This window comes from Manis javanica, chromosome 17, assembly GCF_040802235.1.
Source record: "Manis javanica isolate MJ-LG chromosome 17, MJ_LKY, whole genome shotgun sequence".
In the NCBI taxonomy this organism is placed as follows: Eukaryota; Metazoa; Chordata; class Mammalia; order Pholidota; family Manidae; genus Manis; species Manis javanica.
The window spans coordinates 39,352,429-39,374,278 of record NC_133172.1 but is presented as its reverse complement, the minus strand read 5'-3'; the positions used below and the strand labels follow the sequence as shown (position 1 = coordinate 39,374,278).

Here is a 21,850-nt window from a genome sequence, read left to right as displayed (position 1 = left end):
CGCCTGTCCACCCAGCCACCCATCCTTCTGTCTTCTCCTTTGTTTCAGGGGTGGCAGCAGCTGGAGGCCTCTGAAACAAGGGGGAAGGGAGCCTAGGAGAGCGCAGATGGACAAACGGACAGATGGATGGAAGGAAAGAAGGGTGCCCTGAAGAGAAGACCTGCAGGAGAGGGGGAAGGAGGTGGCTGTGAGCCCCCACCCTCCTTGATCCTCTGCCCCACCCCGTGCTCCCAGGCAGGATGGGGGGAGCCAGTCCCTGAGCCGCCTCTCTGGGACCAAGGCCGCCACCTTCCACCAGAGCAAGGGGCAGGTCAGCCAAGGCAGCCAGTGGCATTTAGGCTAGACAGCAGGGAGGACTTCCCACCAAAGGCTGTGGGCAAGCCTGGCGAGGACTCTGGAGAGGTTGCCGGCAGAGCCCTTAGCAGGGTGCGGGGCACAGCTGGTACTCCCATGGGACACAGGTTTTCCTAGAAGAGGATCTCCTTAGGCCTGGCCATGCTCTCACCCTTCAAAAGTTGGGGGCCTGAACAAATGCTTTCATTAACATTAAAAAGCATAAATTAGCACATCAAACCTGTGATTGCACGATATTATTGCTTCCAGTAAACCTACAATGAGTACTTAGGTTTGAAAAGTGGGTGCATTAAATAGGCTATGGCCTATGGTATTGGGGTTGCAGGAATGAGGAGCTGACCAGGGGTTCTGAGCCAGCGGGCCCACAGATGTCTGTGTTTGGGGCAAGGAGTGACATTAAAATGAAAATTAGTTACCAACATTTAAAAATCAGCTGGTTTTGCTGAAGAAAGTCTGACCCTTCACCAGACTAGGAATATCCAGCTGTAAAGGACCACGTATGCTTGTAGGGACTGTCTGAGCAACAGCTGCCACTTGAGGGCAGGTGGCATGCTCTACTTTACCCATTTACACCATTGCCCTGGCTGTATAGGTGAAGGGAGGGCAATCCGGTAAGGGAATAAAGTGAGCCAATGCCTGGGGCAGGAGAGGGAGAGGGGCAGGCTCTTGGCTAATCCTGAGTCCTTGATGCATAAGGTGAAACTAGAAAAGTCAGGGCCTGGTTTTAGGGGAGAGGCTGTAGGCAATGGGGAGCCATGGAAGGTGGGTGAGCAGGGGAGTGGCCGCACACAGATTCTCTGAGGCTGACCAAACATTGGAGGTGGGAAAGTGAACCAAGCAGGGACTTTGGGCCAGATCTGAAGCGCCTGGGAGCCAGGCCTGCCAGAGAGGCTGGAGGCCTCGAGCCAAGGCTTGGGCTTTGCCAGCACCCCAGGGTCTGGGTGGCACCTTGGCCTAGAGTCCCTGCCTCTGGCTTCCTGCCTGCTGGTCCTGGACACTGGAGCTCCTTTCCCAGGTGGGGCTGATGGCCTTCACTGCTGGAGTCAGAACCCCATTCAGCTGCCCTGAGGATCATCCTACGTGGCAGAGAGCATGCTGTCCAGGAGGTGGTGTGCCCATGAGGGACTCCAGGGGCAAAGTTTAAGGCCCAGATGAGACAGCAGTTTCCTATGAGCTTGGGTACCCACAGTGCTTTGGTGGCCCTGTCTGTGCCCTGGGCATCCAAGTGGGGCTCTGGAAAAGCCAGGAGAGCTGTGGATCATATGCCTGCAGGGAGAGGCTCGGGGGCCCAGGGGCGGGACGGCAGCTCCTTCTCCAGGTCTGCTTGGGGCCGTGCCCGGGGTGAGTGTGGGGGAGCATGCCACACCTGCCCCCCTGATGCCTTGGCCACCATTCTCAGAGCTGTAGAATCTTTGTAGGTAAAATAGGGACAGTTCAGAGCATGGCTTGCAGGCCTGGCACAGAAATGAATGGAGGAAATGCTTGTAAAACACCTACTCACTAAACAGTATGTAAAAAGAAATGGTAATAAAAAGGAAAGCCAGGATGTAAGCAAGGATGGCATCTACTTTTCAGGACGCCAAGCGCTGGGCTCACTCAGTGCCCATCGTGGAGCAGCCACAGGTGCAGTGTTGTGGGGAGGGCTGCATTCATGGGGCATGTTTATCACCTGGGACAGCACACCAGGGAAACAGGAGTCGGGGGACAGGCACTGCCTCTGCTGTCCTGTGTGGCCTTGGACAAGTCACTCAGCCTCTCTGAGCAGTCTCTCTGGTCTATTACGTGGGGAGTGCTGTACTCACCCTGCGGGGTTGCTGGGAAAGCTAACGAGCTCACAGGCTAAGGGATGTTCTGTCCTCTAATTCCCCCTGCTCTGTGGGGGGACTTGCACCTCAAGAGGCTTCTAGCAGTGGAGACACTACACTATTGCTGGGCAGTCACATAGAATGACACATACAACATGCCCCCCCACTGGATTCGAAGCCACACTCAGAAGAGCTTCCTTGGTCAAACCCCACGGTGCTTGCAGGGCAGGAAGAGTCCAGAATGTGTGTGGGAGCCTCCCCTGGGGGGCAGACAGGGAAGGATAAAGTCTGTACCTAGAAGCCGGGAGGCAGGAGCAGGGGAGGCAACTCTGGGAAAGCAGCCAGGCCGGCACATGGAAAGCAACTCATATAACCTTTGTAGCGGATTGCTCATCTGTACAATGGGGAATTGTGTATAAAACAGGGGGAAGAAAATGGGGGTAAAAACTATTCCCACCTTAGAAGGGTGATGTGGGGACTGGTTGAGTTGATCCATGTAATCCCTTAGCAGAAGGCTAGGCATACAGTAAGTGCTCAATAATGTAGCTGCCATTATCATTATCATTATTTTACACCATAGACAGTAACTCCCAAAGTCGTAGATAAGACTTAAGGCCAGCTTCCAGTTAAAGTTGCTGTTAGTAATTCGTGCTTGGCTTCAGGGCCACCAAGACCCCAGACCTCTCTGGGAATACCTGGTCTCCAGGCAATCTCCCTCTTTCTCCCCTTTCTCCTGCCTGTGGGTGGGCTTAGGTCCTGATAAGACTTCCCTATACCCACTTGTGCCCAGCTTGCATCTTGACAGTGTTTTCATTGTCAGGACCAGAGCATATGAAAAAGATGTTGAAAATTATAGACTCCTATATAAAGGTGGGACCACCTCCACCAGAAAGTTCCTTGGAGGCTGGAGCCTCTAGGCCCAGGACAGAAAGACTCCCAGAAGCTGGTGCTGATGGTATGGACATGTAGTATGCTGTCACCAGGGGGTGGCATCTAGAGAACAGGAAATGGGCAAGCTCTCTCTGTATCCCTGGAGACATTCCAGGCCACCCTGCAACTGGATGTGGCAAGGCAGACATTGGCCCTGGTCTTTCTGCAACCCCTGTGCTGTTGTGGTTAGAAACATTGTTTCTGCTTCTGCACAAACCTTCAAAAAGGGGGCCCCAATGAGAAACAAAAACTGTAATTGAAGCTCTGTCTTAAGAGGAAAAAGAGGAGGAAAGCTGATGACAGGAGACAGGGTGAACGTGGGCTTCAGCCCATCTCTTTAGCGTGATCCGTCGTTACTGGTCCCTCTGATAATGGTGTCACTTCTGCTGCTTGGCTGAGAGCTGGCACGCTGCTGGTGATGGCCAAGAACCCTGTGTGGACCCTGGGGCTCAGAGGCCCAAGCCCACTGCCCCCTTCCCTGTGTCCCCTGCAGTCAGCATCCTCCCTGGAGGGCAAGAGGAGCCTGATCTCATTCTAGAAGAAGTCGACCCTTGCTGGGAGGAGGACAAGCATCAGGATGGCAGCACCAGCCTACAGGGCTCAGAGGCAGCGCCAGCTTATGAAGAGGAGAACAAGGCCATGGAAGAGATGCCCAGGTGGGGGCCAGACAAGGCCCTGGAAAAGAAGATTGTTTAGCAAGATAACAGGCACATAGCCTAAAATTCACAAAGGAGCCTAGAGCGGGAACCAAGCCTGCCCCCCTCCTCACCTTCCCCCACATACCCAACAATGGCTGCCAGGTTTTACCATGCTTGTATATCTGAGCATATACAAGCATGGAGTCCCCTCCCCCATTTTTTTTTGTTTGCATAAAAGATAGCATATCACACACACTTACCTATCTGCACCTTGCTATATTCATTCAACAAGTATCTTGAGGTCTTTTCACATTCACTGCCTAAAGATTGTGCACATTTTTCCTTTTACAGCTGCATAATATTCCATTGTACAGATGTGCTGGGATTTATTTAACCTGTCCTCTCCATTAATGATAGACATTTAAGTTGATTCCAAAATTTTATTATAAACTGTGGCACATGTCCTTGCACATGCACATGCATGTGAGTATGTCCACAGGACAAATTTCCAGAAAGGGGGCTGCAGCGTCATTGGGCATGGGAATGTGTAACTGTGGTGGCGATTGCGAAGTCACCCTCCACCAGGGACATAAAGATCTTCATTCCCACTAGTGCCCTTGGTGATGGCCGCTCGAGCTGGGAGGTCTCAGATCCTCAGGCCAATGACCTACATTGCAAAGATGGGGAAACTGAGTCCCAAAGAGGATTAGGGGTTGACCTAGGATCACCACCAGGATGGCCCTCATGCAGTGAAAAGCCCACGTTGCTAGAGAGACCCCAGGATTCTCAGGTGGGGCTCCCCAGGTCAAGTCTTGTTTGAGGCGTTCAGGTCTGGTTTCAGGGGTCACAGAACATCTTATGACAAATAGGGGTGGAAGTGGACTGGGGGTGGGGTGGGGCTGCGGGTGGGCTCACCTCCTGCCTCTGACTTCAACTCAGGGAGTTGCCCCAGATACAAGAAGAGAAAGAAGAAGAGGAGGAGGAGGAAGATGGAGAGGAGGAAGGGGAAGAGGAGCAGGAGGAACCTGAGTAAGGCCCTCCCCCTCTGGCTGAAGGGCGGCCCAGGGGCCGTCCCTGAGCGGGCGGCGGGGCTCCTGGGGTGAGGGTCTCTGCTGCTCACGGGCGCTCCTTCCTCCGTCCTCTGCTGTGTGTTGCGGGGCACTGTGCAGAGGGCTGGGCTGGGGACACTGGGGGCACTCTATGTGCTGACAGTGACCTGAGACTGATATTACCCACCTTCTAACCTCCCCCCCACGCCACACACAGACACTAGAACTCAACCCACCGGAGGGCGGGGGTTTTTGTCTACTGTGTTCGCTGCCATGTCCCTAAATCCTGCAATAGTGCCTGGGACTATAGGCACCAAATAAATGCTGGTTGAATGCACGGATGGATGAATGAGTGTACACACGCAGTGGGCTCACAGGTCTCCCCTACAATTAATAAAGCCAAGGCATAGGGCTTGTTCCCCTCCATATCCCCCACAGTGGTTCCATGGTGGTTGCCTTTGACATTTTCTAAAGCTGCTCTGGATTCTGCTGTGCCGCCCATTGGTGGTTGATTCTCTGCCCATGAAATCTCCATAATGATTTCAACACTAACACCCACAAAAATGGTTAAAAAATGGTTAAAAGTTAAAAAATGGAGATCAGAGACCACTGAAAGTTCTAATTATCAGCCTTGCTAAGAGACCAGATCTTAGGTATTCTAACGACTAAAAAGAAATGGTAATTATGTGACAGGGTAGAGGTGTTAATTATTACTACAATGACAATCAGAGTATAACATATAAATGCATCAAGTCAACAAGTATACCTTACATTTACACAATGTGACATGTCAAATATATTTCAATAAAAAAGGGAAATCACTAAGAGGGAGTTTTTTAGCAACGTGGTATGGACAGAAGGACGGACAGAGAGGTGGATGCACATGTGAAGAGCCGGCAGTTGGACACCTGAGTGTGGATTCAGAGACAGTCAGAGGATGGAGATGTGAAGTCAGGAGTCTGCTCTGGAAGATGGGATTGAAAACAGTGTGGCTGGAGGAGATGCCTGGGGAGTGAGCGTGGGTAGAGGAGAGGCTCAAAGGCCAGATTAAAGCTGGGGCAGTGAGGATGAAGCAGAAAACACTGAGGAGGTACCACTGAGGGGGAAGGGAGATGAGGTGAATGGGGCCTGGCAGTCAAGTAGGAAAGTGTTTTCAAGGTGGAGGGAGTGATCCCCTGTCTGAGAGGCAGCCAGTGGGTCTGGGCAACAGTGACACTAGCTGGTGGAAGTGGTGAGAGATGACGCTTCAGAGCTGGTGGGGCCAGATTATAAAGGCCTTGGACTTGATTTCCTGAGGGACATGGGGAGCCATTGAAGGTTTGTGAGCAGGGGAGTGACACCATCTGGCAGTTGTATTGTGGAGACATTGAGGCAGGGAGGGCAGTGAGGGGCTTTTATCTCTGGTCAGGCCAGACTAATTTAATCTGTTCCCTGCTCCAGCCCCCTTGCATCATTCCCTGTCCCTGTCACTCTGCCCTCTGCCCCCTTCACCCCTATCCTTTCCACCTAGCTGGGATAATGGGTGTGGTGGGACCCGGCCTGGAATGAGTGCCCCTGAAAGTCACTGATGTTCTCATCCCCACTGAGGATTACTTTAGCCCCAGTCAGGAACCAGTTAAACCATGGGACCAGTACAGGACTTTAGGGCTGGACGCCTGCTCAGTGTCATCTGCTTTTGGTTCACTTTTGCTCAGCTCAAATATAATCTTTCCATCCTTGGCAGGAGGCCACACAGTTACTTGCTTGCCTCTAATGGCAGGAAGCTCACAACCTCCTGAAGGCTGTTCATTCCCTCCACATGCATCTCTAACTTAGGAAATTAGTTCTTCCACAAAAACTAAGCCTGCTACCCTATGGTTTCTGTAACCCAGTGCTAATTCTGCCCTCTGGGCCCTTCCAGAGCCAGATTGCTCTCACTAACAGGTGACTATCCTTTCATGAGATGAAGACCTTTGACGCTGCCTGGCTTCACTAGTGCAGCCTTATTTGCCCTCTGCTTTCCACTGCCTCTGTGCAGAGCACATAGTGGGAGAGTTGTTCCCCCACTAAACATGTGCACCCAGCACGAAGGCCTAAAAACCCCTTATATGCAATTGCTCTTGAGCTGAAACACTCTTGCAGGCCAGTCAGCCAATGTGCTCACACATGCACACTAACTACACATATGTTCTCAGTACATATCAGTGCACAGTACAGCCAGGCACACACGTGCATATCTACACTACACACACATACCAGCACATAGATAGAGACACACACTCTGGGTTATGAGCACACTTAGATGTGCAGGCCTGCACACATTTATACCTACACACAGCCTTTTAACAGGCACAAGACACAACACGCACAAACGTGTTCACATGTGTGCACACACGTACACACTCACACACATCCACACCACACCCTGCATACCTGCTCATGCCTGCAAATACATACATACAGTTACTCACAAACACACTCACACAGCATTCACCGAGAGCTCACACTCAGGGAATTTTTGGGCCTGGGGCCCCAGGTAGGGATGAGAACATGGTGATGAGAGAGGGCAAGCGTGGGCAAGTGGGCTGGGCTGTCGCTGGCTGGGAAAGGGTGCTCTCAGCCAGCTTTGCAGAGGCACAGGGGTTACTGATGACGTGTGGGCCTTGGTAACGGGCAGATGGTTGCCTAGTGACCTGGTCTCTGCCCGCAACAGCTCGGCTTTTCCTAGCAACCATGGCCTTTTGGTCCCCACCTGGCCTCCCTGGGGACGTTTCTGCAGAGTTCTGTGCACGCCCCCACAATCTGATTAGAAGCAGGAAGGACTGGTGGCTCATCCAGCACCCAAGCCACCCTGGCTCCAGAGCTGGCTTTGCAGCTCATGGCTGCGGTCTCCCAGTTCTCTGCTTGTGTGCACTGACCTGGGGCTTGGATGCACGTCATCACCCCCAGCTGAACTCCTGCACCATGGGCGTCCTTGTTGGCAAAGACAGTGGAACCCAAGTAGGTGGCTGCTTCTCCATAAGGGCCTCTTTCCTTCCTTCTTTCGGGGTTGGGCTGTGGGGTGAAGAGACTGCTGTAGGCAACATGCAGACCTTAACTTGGGGCACAGCCTGCTGGTGACTTGGGGGAGGAGGAGTGGGCTGGCTGCCTCTGCTACTCCCTGCACCTTTAAAAACTTGTAAATCCCTGGATTTGGGAACTTTCCAGAAGTTGATGGATGGCTCCTTCTGGGCTGGGCAAGAGGGGGAGGGGGCCTTGGCGGGCACTGGGCACACTGTCAACCAGGGACAGCATGACTATGGGCACATAGGTCCCCAGAGATCCTCAGGTGGTGCTGATGGGGCGACCGTTGGGCTCCTTGTGTATCTCAGTAGCTGGAGAGGTTTGTGTAAAATGTTTCATAACCCTGCATAATGCCACCTCCTCTGGGATTAATAACAGCGACAAGAAGAACAGTCATGGTAACAGCTGCCATTTGATGAGCCCCTGTTTTCTGTGCCGGGCACGGTGCTAAGGCACCTAGTATCAATCCCATTCCACAGTGAGAGAACTGAGGCTCAGAGACAGTACCCTGCATGCCCAAGGGTGCCCTGCCAGCAAGCGCAGAGCCAGGATTCTATCCTCCGCCAGGCTGGCTGCAAAGCTAACTCGGCACCACAGACTGGGAAAGCTGCTTGCCAGTGTTCTGAGATGGAGAATTGGGAATGACACCTGACACGGGAAGTCTTTTTTTACTTTTCCGTGAGATTCTCACTGGCTCTCCTGGTATCAGTCAAATAAGTCAGGCTGTACGACTAGGCAAGCCCTTCTCATTTGATGGCTGAGGGAACAGGCAGCCCGCAGCTCCCCGGTGACTTACCCAAGGCCGTACAGAGATTTCCTGGCCTGATTCTGGAATGAGCAACACCCTGGGCAGCCACCGACTGGATTACGGGAAGTTAATTTCCTGGGCCTTTGAGCTCTAAGAGCTGAGGGGTGCATAGTTCCTGCAATACTTTAGGTGCCCACAAGAATGTTTTAATTACTTTTAAGATCAGACCAAAAAAAAAATGAACTTTTAGGTGAAAGAGAATACTTTATTATTTAATATTAATATATGACTTCATATAAATGTAGTCACAAACTATAATTTTTAATATATTTTTATGGAAGAAGGGGCCCTGAAGGCTGAAGTGCCCAGGCCCCATGAAAATCGTAATGTGTCCTTGATTTTGTGACTTTAATCTCTTTAAGAAAATCTGTTTCTCCCTGGGTGAGTAGGGAGCGTGACCTTGATAATTCAGGCCCCTCACGATGGAATCCCTTACACAATGAAGAGAAGTAAAGTGAGTTGGGGGCTTCATCCTGCAGATACTCGCCTCACTCCTGCATGTCACATTTGGCCTCAGAGGTGGGCAACAGAGTATTAAATGCATGGCACTGGGGTCAGAGACACCTGCATTTCATCCAGGCTTGCTTTGTATTGGCTGTGTGACCATGGACACAGACCATGAGACCTCTCTGAACTTCTAAGTTTGAATGGGATCAGTCCCAGTCCCCGGCTCTCTGGGTTATTTGGGTGGGATTCAGGGAGTGCTCTGCAAGGCTAAGTGCTTGGCCCGGGGCTGGGCACAAAGCCCATGGGCTGGGACAATATGATTGCTGGCTGCCAGGCTGCAACCCCATCCCCCCTCCTCAGCCACCCGGTGGAGGATGTTAAGTTCAGGTTTTCTTGGTGGCAGACACTGCACGCACCCTCTGTAAGCCCTCGGTGACAGGGGTCTGTGCGGTGGGGTGGGCCACCTAGGAGCAGGATCCAATTTTAACTTCAAAAATCACACCAGCCACTGGTTCTGAGTCCCCCTATTAACTCAGAGCTTGCACAAGGGCATGCAAGGGCCTAGTTTACCTGGAGACCGGCTCTTTTGGATAGCTATATATTAATATAGATATATTAATCAGATTAATTATCAGCATATAATGATAGGGAGATTCCACCTTTGAAATGCATGGTTCCGGCTTTGCTTGAAAATCAGAACACCTGTCCCCTGCACCCGCATTCCAAGCGGAGTGAAGTCGCCAGCTCAGGTGGGCACGGGTTCTCTGATTTGCCATAGTCCTCTCCATTCCCTGTAGCCTCACCCCCAGTCCCTGTCACTCATGAATGCCTGCTGCCTGGGCCAGGGACCCCTGAAACCTTCAGCAGCCGCAGTGTGGCTCTGCTCTCATAACAGAGAGAGAACCAGGGCCTGCCTTCAAAGCTTGTGCGAGGTGGGTCAGTTTGTTGTGTGATTTTGGCCAGCTGTTCACCTCTCTGGGCCTCCCTTTTCTTGTACTGTTTGCCCTGCCTTGCATCACCAAGAACGCCTGGAGCCTCTCAGAAGGGAAATGATGGGTGTATACTACACAGTCCCCTTTGGCCATACTGGTCACACCGCAGAGGACAGACAGTTCCTCAAACCATCCTCTACACTTTTCTTTGCACATACTGTTCCCTGTTCCTGGACACTCTTCCACACCTATTCCTCATGGTCAACTCATTGTCCTTGAGGCTCAGATCACAGACTACCTCCTCTAGGAAGCCCTCCTTCCTTTGCAGCCCCCTGCTCTAGGGTGCAATCTCAGACTAGGAGGTTGTTAGGGGGACAGGGCGTCTGCTGCCCGCCCTGTGCTGGGAGCCTCATGAGGCAGGGCCTCCTCTCGGGCATCTTTCTGTCCCTGCTCCCGGCACAGAGCCTGGCACTCAGCAGCACCCAGGACATGTTCACCACTCCTAACCCCAGCCCTTTCCTCCCCCATCGGGTCACAGTGTCCTGCTGGATAGCTGTCTGGTGGCACAGGCTGATGAGGACCCAAGCGGAGTAGGCAGGACCCAGCCCCAGAGGGCCTCACACCAGGTATGGAGCAGCACCGGGCATGGCACCCTGGCTGGCGTCAGTGGAAGGGACAGAGGCTTTGTTCACTTTGTTCAGGGGTTTTCTTGGCTGGTGAGAGGCCCACCGAACAGAGGGGAGCAGGGTGGTGGGTACTGCAAGCCCCTGCTTGTACCGGGAATCAGGCGGTATCAGGAAGGGCTGTGGGTGGGGAGCAGCTGGACCCACACTCTGGTCCTCACATGGCTGTGTGACCCTGGACAAGTCACCTAGTCACCTCCCCACTCGGCCTCAGTGTCTGCGTTTGTAAAGCAGTGCTAAAACCCCTCCCCAGGCATTGTGCAGAGTTGTATACCCTGAGGTGCGGTGCCTAGGTGGGGAGGGCTGAGGTGGCTGCTTCAGCTGCTTTGTCCCCACATACACAGATGGAGGCCACGTCCCTGGATGCCCCAGAAGGTGGACTGGCAGGGCCTAACTGGCCAGGACAAGGAACAGAACTGTGCCCATGAGCTCTCCTAAAGGGAGATCTCCCAATGGGGGCTGGGCCGGACTAGGGCTTGGAGGGGGTGGGAGATCACAGGTTCTATTTCTGCTTTATCTTGCAGGAGCTGCAGAAGGAGGCTGTGGCCGCCAACTCAGGAGGTAGGTGGGGGTGGGGGAGTTACCCAGAATGTCCAGGATACTTTCAGACTGGAGGCAGCCTGGGATTGGGGCATCCTACCCCTGTCCCTGCCCCCGCCCTCCCTGCACCCCTCTACTTGCCCCATTCTCAGGCAAAACCCATCCTCTACCCCTTGGGGCCACATTTTCAGAACCTGATCATGTGTTTTAAAGGCCCCAGCAGAATAGCACTGATGCCCTGGGACTCGAGCAGGCCTGGGGAAACCCTACTCCCAGACAACCCCTCCTGCCATTCCCCTCACTGGGAATGCAGCTTTCTGAGCCACCCTCCAGCAGGGATTTGGTTCAAATGTAACTTATCTGAGTAAAAACTCGGATCAGAGCTTGGTAAGGGCCCATCCTAGACTCCATGTTTCTTGATGAGCTTTTTCTGATTGCTAAGATCACCAGGCTGCACTCAGCACATGCACATCACTATGACTTACCGCCCCTAACCCTGAGAACTCCAGGGCTGGTGGGGACAGAGCCTAGAGGAGCTGAGGATGGCTGGGCCATGGAGCCAGGACAGGTGGACACGGAACCCTGGCCTGACAAGCCATCAGTGGTCCGCTGCCTGTGAAGCAGACAGGCCATCTTACAGATGAGAAAGTGGAGGCTCCATGTGGACAGGACTTGGCCAAGCGGTCAAGGGCACAGACCTGCATTTCGCTCCTGGCTCCTCCCTCTTCCTTGCTGTGTGACACAGGGCCAGTTCTGCAGCCTCTCTTAACTGTGGTTCAAGAGACCATAATAGTACCTACCTCATAGGGTTATTAGAAAGAGTAAGGGAGACGGTGCATCAGTGGTACCCAGCGCTGTAGCTGGCACTGAGGGAGGAGGCCATAATGGGATCATGACACTGGTGTCCCAGCCAGCTAGCATCAAGTGCAACTGGACCCAGGTGGCCTAACCCCAGGTGTCCCAAGCTTGCTCCCCACCTGGTCTTTAAAAAACCTCGTCCTTTAACTTCAACACATATCTGGAGGAAACCTACTAAGTCTGCACCCCACATAGAATAAGACCAGGATAAGACACTGGTGTTGACTGAGGTTCCATGGGTTCCTACCCTGTTCCCAAGGTCATTTGGAAGCAGGTAGTCTGGGAACCCACTTTGAGAAACACTAAGGCATGGCCATTTGTCTGCAGCCTCAGGTGCAGACCTAGAATCCGCAGCTTTGTGTCACCTGGGAGCTGGTTAGAAATGCAGAATCCCAGAGCCCACCCCAAACCTGCTGAACCAGAACCTGCAGTGTAACGAGATCCCTGATGATTTGCTTGATTAGTGTTTGAGAAGCAGTGGTCCTGAGCCCTGGCCCTTAAACTTGACTGCATATTGGAATCATCTGGAGAGATTTCAAAAATCCTGGTGCTAGGTCTCACCCACATCATTAAATCAGAATCTCTGCATTTCCGGACTTCCCCAGATGATTCCAATGTGGAGTCCAGCACGGGAAGCAGGGCCCTAGGAAAAGGATGGAAGTGAAACTAATTGAGCTCCATGGTTTCTGTGGGATGGAAAATCCTACCCAGGTAAGAATGTTGGAATCCAGAGTCTGTGAGTCTGTGAGTCTGCAAGTCTGAGGAGTTGTAGGTTCTTTGATTTTAACTTTTTTGAGTTAGGTGGGAACTGTTCCTGGTGGTTGGTTAGCAGAGAGCACAAGAGATGGTGGGGCTTGGGGCCATACCTCAGAGCTGTGGGGCAGACCAGCCACTGACTTGGTGACGCTTCTGACATTGAACTCCAGGGACAAGTGAGATGCTACAGACTGGGTGCAGCCGCTGCAAGCACAGTGGGCCTCAGGCTGGTCTGTGGGGACCACCGGCGGGGAGGAGCCCTGCCTACATTGCCTCCCCCAACTTTGTGCTCCTCATTGCAGTCCCCAGGGCCCTGCCTCTGCCTGAGACTCCCTGGCCCCAGAACCATGGCTAAACCAGGCCGGGATATGGAGCTGAATCGCCTGGTCCAGGACCAACCGCCTGGCCAGGTGGCCCCCGGGCTTGCCCCCTCAACCCTGGCAGAGCACCTCCCTAATGTGCCCAGCTACCGCCCCACAATCACCCGCATCCCTGTCCTCATCTCCCGGAGGACAGCCTTGTCCAACTCCAACTTCGTCAAGGAGACCAGGAGCTCCATCCGTTGCCTAGGTAGCATGATCTCACCCACCCAGCATGCTTGAGCCCATGGTACCGGCTTCTGCATGGCTTGGGTCTTTCCTGCACGGGTGCCATTGTCATGGTCCGGGGCCACTAGCTGGGCTCATGGAAAACCACTTCTTCTTCCTCTGCTGACCAATGCCTTCATCTTGCTTTGTAGTGACTTAAGGGGTATTAATGCCCTTTTCTCTGTGCCTAAAATTTCACAATTAGCCATTCATTTCTTTGGGTTAAACATTGCTTTCTTCAGGTTGTCATTTTTTTTAATTGGTAGTCACTCACACCCTAGTTCAAACATGTCACTCAGATCACTGAGCAAAAAGCTTGGGGCAGAGAGCTGGGTAGAGGAAGAGAATAAATGCAGGTGAATGGGGCAGAAAAGGAAAGTGGGAGTCCATTGTTTGCAGAGTCTACTGACCTTGAGAGTTTGCTGGGAGCTGGACTCTCTGAGGATGTTGATATCAGGAAAGACAGACCCCCAGGTGTTGGCAGGCAGACCAAGAGGAGGGGTGTCCTCAGGGACTAGTGCAGAAGCAGGGCCTGTCTGGATCTGTTTAATTGTGACAAGCTCCCTGCAGTGGCCATCAGGCCCCTGCTGCCTGCTTCCTGATGACAAATTGCTCAGGGACATAGTGGCGCCTCTGGGCTAAGCCCTGCTACTTTCTGCCTTAACCCAAGCCAGACCCGCCCGCTTCCTCTTTTGATTTGTTTGTTTAGTTTGGGCTGACACTGGGCAAGTTTACGTCTGAGACCAGCAGGCAGGTAGAATGGAGTATTTCACAAGAAGAGATCTCCAATTGTCCTCTCTTCCTGCTGACGGTGGGTCCAGAGTGGGTGAGGTGTCACGAGGATCATCCCCAAAGAGAGGATGGACACCCCAGGCTCAGTCTTCCAGGCAAGCCCTAAATCTATTCACTCTGGAGACCTCCCCAGCCCCTACCTCCACATGTCACCCTAGACTTTTGCTATATTCTGTACCAACTCTACTTTGATTTGCTTACTTTCAATGGACTCACTTTTTATTTAAGTGTATCTAAACAGGAAGCTTTACATTACTGTTCAAATGGGAAACCAGCATTGCTTGCTGTAAATAGAAGGGATAAATAGAAATAGCCACAAATATACTAAAAGTCAAGTTGTATAGATAGTTTCTAGTGAAATAAGACGTCCTGTGATGGCTCACAGCTGAGGCTCTGGAGACACAAAAGGGGGATTAGGGTGCGTCAGAGAGGTGTAAAGGCTAAGTCCCACTAACCTGAGACTTCCTCTCTGTGTTTTAGGATCGAGAGGAATGATCTCATTCTGGTATGCTTTGCCTTGTCTGTGCCACCTAAAATCCTCTGGGTCCTCCCTGGCCCCTGCCTCTGAGCAATATTCCCATTGACACATCGGGAGAGTGGACTGAATCCCCTGCGATATGACACTTGATGGTTTTAGTTGCTGCAGGCAAGGCAATGACAGCATGTGGTAAGGACATTGTTCCCATTTCAATGATGCTGCTTGGCACTGCGTGAAGTTTCACTTAAATGGAGGCTTCTGCATGTGCCGGTCACAGACCTCAAGTGAGGGTTTAGGCTCTGGAGTCGGGCTGCCTGGTTCAAATCCGAGCTCAGCAGCAAGTTCCTTAACCACTCTGTGCTTCAGTTTCCTTATTCATAAGATGGGGACAAGGCTTGCAACAGCCTCATAGAGTGGCTGGGAGGGTAAAAGAATGAATGTACCTAAAGCACTCAGAATTTAGTAAAACAAATGCAGGGCAGGCACATAGGAAGTACTTAACAGTAAATAGTATTATTTGCAAAATTAAATCATATAATATTATTCTTCATATTTTTAATAATATTATTCTTTATCTATAAATTAATATAAACCTATTATAATTTCTATTTTGAGTTCCCACTCTGCCAAGCTGGTAGGAAATGAATCACCAGGCTCAGAGGTATTCCCTTCTCTCCTGAGGGTGATGGAGGTCGTAGCCTTACTGAGGGCAAGGCAGTGGGTGGGGACCACCTGCCCCCTCCCAGGGTCCCTGACAGCCTCTGGATGCTGAGGCCCAGGCACATTCTGCTGCCCAGGGACCACGCTAGGGGGGATTCTGGGGCCCTGGGCATTTTTGAGAGATTGCCCCTGTCCCAGCTGCCTGCATGCTTCTGTCCCATCTCCAGCTCGCTTCTCAAGGTCCGCCAGGAAGCAGGGTGAGGCCCTCACTGCCTCACGCTCTTTCCTGCTTCCTAGAGCCTGGGCATCTCTTGTTAGTCTGGCAAAACTTCCTCCTCAGGTTTTATAAAAACTTCTTGATTCCTGTTCATCTTCTTCCCCTAAGGGGTTAGGGCTTATTAAACCAAGTGCCAGAAAGTCTTGAGATCTGCTTAGGTTCCGAAAAGTGCCAGCTTTTCCCATGGTGACCACTTAAAAAAAGTCACACTTCCAAGTGTTTTGCAGTGCTTGCCCTCCCCGTTTTGGGTGGTGTGCACTGGCCTTACTGGTGCCCAGGCCTGCGCCTGGCTACTATTGAGTAGTCCTGCCCAGGCATGGTGGGGCTGGGGGCCCAGTCTGAGCCCCTCAGGGAGGCCTGGCTCCACGGTCCCTGGGTGGGTGGGGGGTAACTAAGCCCGAGAGAGGGCCACTCCCAGGCTCCCCAGCGAGGACCTGATCCAGCATGTGCGACCTGGTACCAGGCCTCTCAGAGGCTGAGAGAGGGGTTGGGTTGGTGAATTTTGGGGATTCCTGGCCTGTACAAAAATAAGGAAATACCAAAATGGGTACCCAAACAGGTGTAACACACACTACAAAAAAAGTTATTACCCTTGACTGGAGGAAACTTCCAAATGTCTCCACTTGAGGCCCTTCGGGAATATGAGGCCCTCCTGCCCCAAACCCCACCAGTCTGGGAAGGCAATGCCACCCCTACCTTGGGAAAGGGAAACTGAGACCTGAGAGGGGAAGCAGCTGAGCCAGGCTGTGCTCAGCCAGGACTTGGCCCCCTGGGCTCCTGGTGTCCATTCTGAGTGCTGCTGTGCCCTCCCCCAACCCTGGGTCCCAGATGCTTCTCCAGGCCCAGGGAAATCAGGCTGGGCTTGGGAGAGCTGGACTCCAGGTTGTGTCCAGGAGCTCTTGTGCCTTGCATGGCATTCTGGCTTCTTTTGTGGCTCCTGAGCTGATGTCTGGGGTGGCTGTGACTCTTAGAGTCCCCTGAGCTTGCACCCCCTGCATGAAGTTATCTGTTGGCCCCATTGGGAGGGGAGGCTGCCAGAGGCGCCTTCAAATATGCTTTCTGTGGCTTTACTCAAGAATACAGCAAGGTCCTTGGGACCTGGCTTCTCTCTTTCTCTAATCTGTCCTCTTCTTCCTCTCCCCAAGTGCCTGCTGCAAAAGAGCTCCCAGAAGTGCAGGTGGAAGATGCTGATGCTGACAGCCAGCCCCTCATCGTGGAGGAGGGTCCACCCTCACCTGTACTGCCAACACCTTCTCCTGCCAATTTTGACACACTTACAGTACCAGGATCTGCTGCAGGAACCCACAGGTCACCTTTTTTTCTTCTCTTGGGCTTTTCACAGCAGTGTACCATCTGTCCATTTGGCAGCAGAGGAGACTGAGGCCAGAGAGGGGAAGTAGCTAGACCAACATTACTCAGAGAATTGGTGTCAGAAGTGGGACTATGATCACTCCTTCCTCATTATAATTCCTGGCTTAGGACTCTGCAAGGAAGCCCTTTCCAAAATACCCTCAACTATATGTTAGAAAGCTAATAAATTTGATGGGGCTAATTTCTACTCCCTCATTTTATTATTAAATAATACAATGGAAATACCAAAAAGCACTAGGAAAATATTCATCTATAGTCCTACCACACTAGATGGTGTTTTTATTTTTCCACCTTCTCTTCCATACCTTGTTTATGGGCCCGTGCTTTTGTGTACCTTTAATTGAAGGAATGATTTTGATCATGTCTCATTTGAGACCACATCTCATTTAATGATCCTTTTTCCATATCACTAGGCTGTCTCTTTAACATTCAGTTATAATGGCTGCATAAGATTCCTTCAGCTCCATGTGCAGGAATGGCCTTAACAAATCCCCTCTTATTGGGCACTGTCCGTAATGACAGTATGAATATCTCTTTGGTCTTCCGCTCTTTTCCTGGGGTTCTTTTTTCAAGAGTAGGATTCCTGATCAAGGTTGTACACATTTTTATGCTTCTTGAGACATTTGTGTTGCTACTGATAAGAGCTGGTTTTGGGCAATCTGAGCCTGGTAACTGAACGAGGTCCTGTAGTCAAACTGTGAAGTGTAATATAGTGCTGTACAAATGGCTGTATTTAAACTAAAGTGTAGTTGCCAGTGCTTCTCCATTACTGGCTAGATTGAGAGATTGTCCTTTTATCTTGATAAATTTTTGCTCTTATCCATGAGCCCTTGCATAACTTCTCAGCTGATATAAGGAACATGGCAGAACAAAGATAGCTAGATGTGGCACACTGAGGGATCTCTGATTTAATGTGGAGAAAAGACTTACAATCTCCCCCAGCCTTGGAACCCAGCTCACAGCCCCATCAATCCTCATGTTTCATTCATTGAATTATGCAGAGTACAGGTCACAGAAGAGCTGCTGTGGTTGTAGAGGTGGCTGTATCCATCTTTCCCTTTTGTCTCCCTGTAGGCAAGTGAGGACCCTTTGGCAGCACCATCTCCTGCCCATCTCTCACCCAGGATTTGGCTCTGGGTTGTCTGCATAGGTTGAAGCTTATTCACTTCCCCCAGGGTCCCTGCCCTCACTGAAGTCCCCTTCTGTGTCTGTGTCCTTTCAGGAAAAGGCTGCCCTCTCAAGATGACGAAGTTGAAGAGCTTAAGGCACTGTCACAATCTGAGTCCCCTGTGGTCGCCTGGTCAGACCCCCCTACCCCACAGGACACTGAGTGAGTGGCGGGTCACCTCTAGGGTCTCAGAGAATCAGAAGGCTGGGTGGGGATGGATGAATGAGGGGAGGTGAGTGGGGGCATGTGTTTAGAGCCCTCTACTGTAAGATAGACATTGGCAGTGGCCTCTGAGCTGTACAACCAGGGTGGGTCTCATGCACAGGCTGCTTCCGGGTGGCCTAGGATTTCTGCAAAATGGGCAGAATGAGCTCAGACTCTGATCCAGCTGTGCCCGTGGTGAGCAGTGCTCAGAGGTGTCTCTGTGCAGAGACTCGTGGCCCACACGTAGGGGTTGGCTCCTGGCACTGAGCCCCTGAACAGGTCAACCAGGTGAGGGAGGACCACAAGAATTTCCAAGGGCTCCCAACCTGGGGAGCTTATTAAAAATATAGATTCCCAGGCCCTGCCAAGAAATGCTAGATCAGAACCTCAGAGAGTGGGCCCTAGGAGAACCCATAGCTTTACAAGCTCCCCAGGTGATTTGGATGTCACTGGTCCGTGGGACAATGTTTAGAGGGTGCTGGGATGGTGTTGGGACCTGTTTCTCTGACATCTAACTATCCCAAAGGCTGGGCCAATGGGAGGTGTGTTCCCTGAAGAGTTTAAGTAGCTTGGATATTGTGAATCTCCCAGCACTGGGCTTTGACCTGGGGGCCCCATCCTTCTCCCCAGCCGTAGCTCCTGGAGTGGCCTTTGGGCTTTTCTTCCAGTTTTTTTTTCCATCCATAATTTTATGTAGTTTATGCTTTATGGAGCTGTGGAAAGTTCATAGAAGTTAAAGAAGCAGGAAAAAAATCCAGACCTCACGGTCGTCCTGTGATCCATTTGAGTATAGAGTGGAGTCACATCTTATGCAGTAGGGCAGGGATAGGATTAGGGTTTAATTTCAGAAAATAAGGCAGAAATGGGATAAATAATAAAAATTATCTTTCAGAACTCTTAATACATGAAGATTCATGTATTATAGGCTAAGCCACTGTGATAATAGACCCCAAAGGTTCAGTGGCTTAAGGAATACAATGATGTCTTATAGGTCACAGTCATGTCACTAGTCATGTGTTCTAGGTCAGTGGAGGGTTCTGCTCCATACAAACATATAAGGACCCAGCTGACAGTGGCTCTGCCACCTTTGTGTGGCCTCCAAGATCCCACTGGTTACCCCCAGAAGGGGGCAACACCAGGCTTGTCTTCACCAAGGAGGCCACAGCCACTCCTGGGGAATGTCCCTGGCTGGATGCCTACGTCCAAGTGACTACTACCCCCAGGAGAGTGTGGATGAGGGTGAGCCGCTTATGTCCCCACCGCACCGTGCACCATCTCTCATTAGGACCCCTACACTGGCTGTTGCCAGCCCAGCTTCATCAGCTGAGTGCAAAAGAGTAGCTGGCTTGAGTTTCGTGCCTCAATATATGAAAAAAAAGTCCGAAAACACTAGTGTCACACGCAGCTCAGCAAGATGAGCACAGTGAGGCTACTTAGAGGAGAGGCAGTTCACAGCCCGCTTCAGCTCACCCAGAGCCCTTGCCCCCCGCAGTGGAATGTCAGGCACTCTCATTCACTCTCTGGCTGGCTGGCTTTCTTTTGCTGTGAATGCATACAGTTTAAATTCCTATTGAAAGGATATATCATGTAACTGCACTGTTTTTTCCTACCAGTTATTTCCTAGGAGTAAAAATATAGTCCTGGACACATATCCCATGGGAATCCCCAACTGGGACTAACAGCCCTGAACTGAGTTCCAAGAGTTTTTCCTAAATCATAAGTAGAATCAAGGATTTTTCAGAACTGCCCGTCAAAATCAGAGTCAGCCTGGTGCATTTTCTAAAAGCTGGACACCAGGTGTGATTTTCCTGGATTGAATTTCCTCCTAAGAGATATTAAAGGTAGTTTGGTGTTTGTGATGTCAGAAGGAAGCCAGGGCAGGATATAGGTCAGGCCGGCTAGGATACAGATGCTGTTCAGCCCCTGCCTGGGGGCACAGGGGTTCCACCCCACTCAGCCTGCTCAGCTTAAGGTGGTGTTTCCGCAGTGGCCAGGACCGCGCAGCCTCCACAGCCAGCCATAACAGTGCCGTCATCAATGACCGGCTCCAGGAGCTGGTGAAGCTTTTCAAGGAGCGGACGGAGAAAGTGAAGGAGAAGCTCATCGACCCTGATGTCACCTCGGATGAGGAGAGCCCCAAGCCCTGTGAGTCCAGAGCTGGGACCGTCCACCTGGCCAGGGGTGCGGTGGGGCCAATAAAGCCCCCTGTCAAGGTACGGTGAGGGTGGCCCCAAATAAATGGTTGGGGTGCTTGAGAGAAGCCCAGAGCCCCACTATCTGAATGTTTTGGTCCTGTATGTACAGATTTATTTATGAACCCAGGGGCAGGAAGAAGGTCAAAGCTTTGACCGATGATCCAGTTGTACTGGGCTTCTGCTCCCTCAGGGCAAGTATCCTCGCGGATCCTTTTGCTGCTTCCTACTGGCAGGCAGGTGGTCCCCGAGACATCCCCCACAGTCTTACACTCAGACGGTGTTCATAATCCACTCTGGAACCAGACAATCTTATTTTCAGATGCCTCACTTAATATTCTTATGGGGCTACCTGAAATTTTCCTGCTTTAAAGGCGTCAGAGTGAAAGAAGAACCTTGCTCTTTTGCCAAGGACCTCTTTCTAGGTCTTTCCAAAGGAGCTCTGTGCCTTAGAACTCATGGTGGCAACAATGGACCTAGCAGAGCTTGACTTTATAATCCTAAAGCTAGAAACATAGCCATATTGAACCTATAAGAACCAATCTCTAGGGCACTGGCAATGTCATCACAGATACACAGGAAGGCTGTGGTGCTCCTGGTGCCTTGTTCTAGAGATGAAGGAGCTTATATTCCTGCTCTCCAAAACCTAGATCAACATTTCCTGATTTCTGGCCCTGAGTGGCAGAAGTCCTGGGTATGAAATGCCCCCAACCCTCCAGAGGGAACCAAACAGGCACACAGCAGACACTCAACTGAAACATCTAACTCACTCAGAAACACCTCATTTGAGCAGCCCCTGAGAAGCAGTTCCAGATTTGTAGCTGATAAATTTCTGGGTGGGTGCCCAGATTGCTGTTAAAGAGCTGTGGGGTTGGCTCCTGGTTTCTACACACAGAGTTTTCAGCAGGTTGGGGGATGGTGCCGGGGTCCCCTCAGCTCCAGTTCCAGAGTCTACTACAGTCAGGGGCCTTCTCTCTGTATCATCTACCTGAGCCCCAAGGCTGGGTCAGATGGTCACCAGTGTCATCCCCTAGCTCCAGCCAAGAAAGCCCCAGAACCGGCCCCAGAAGTGAAGCCAGCTGAGGTGGGACAGGTGGAGGAGGAGCATTACTGTGACATGCTCTGTTGCAAGTTCAAACGCCGCCCCTGGAAGAAGTACCAGTTTCCCCAGAGCATTGATCCACTGACCAGTGAGTACCACATGGGAAATCCACATAGTATGAGAGGCAGGAAAATGGGCAGAGGAGGGGGAGTGCAAGGGTGGGAGTGCAAGGGTGGG

General features: G+C 51.7%; 1 protein-coding gene across 1 annotated transcript in view; it reads left to right on the top strand.

The window, feature by feature from the left end:
- Positions 1-21,850, top strand: part of CNGB1 (cyclic nucleotide gated channel subunit beta 1) — a 59,563-nt gene that overhangs the window by 12,080 nt on the left and 25,633 nt on the right. Inside the window, exons 13-20 of the mRNA XM_073225802.1 lie at positions 3,583-3,745; positions 4,667-4,756; positions 10,544-10,631; positions 11,213-11,249; positions 16,782-16,944; positions 18,230-18,337; positions 20,367-20,524; positions 21,606-21,761. Of these exons, the coding sequence (XP_073081903.1) occupies positions 3,583-3,745; positions 4,667-4,756; positions 10,544-10,631; positions 11,213-11,249; positions 16,782-16,944; positions 18,230-18,337; positions 20,367-20,524; positions 21,606-21,761 (963 nt within the window). The remainder of the gene's footprint in view (positions 1-3,582; positions 3,746-4,666; positions 4,757-10,543; positions 10,632-11,212; positions 11,250-16,781; positions 16,945-18,229; positions 18,338-20,366; positions 20,525-21,605; positions 21,762-21,850) is intronic.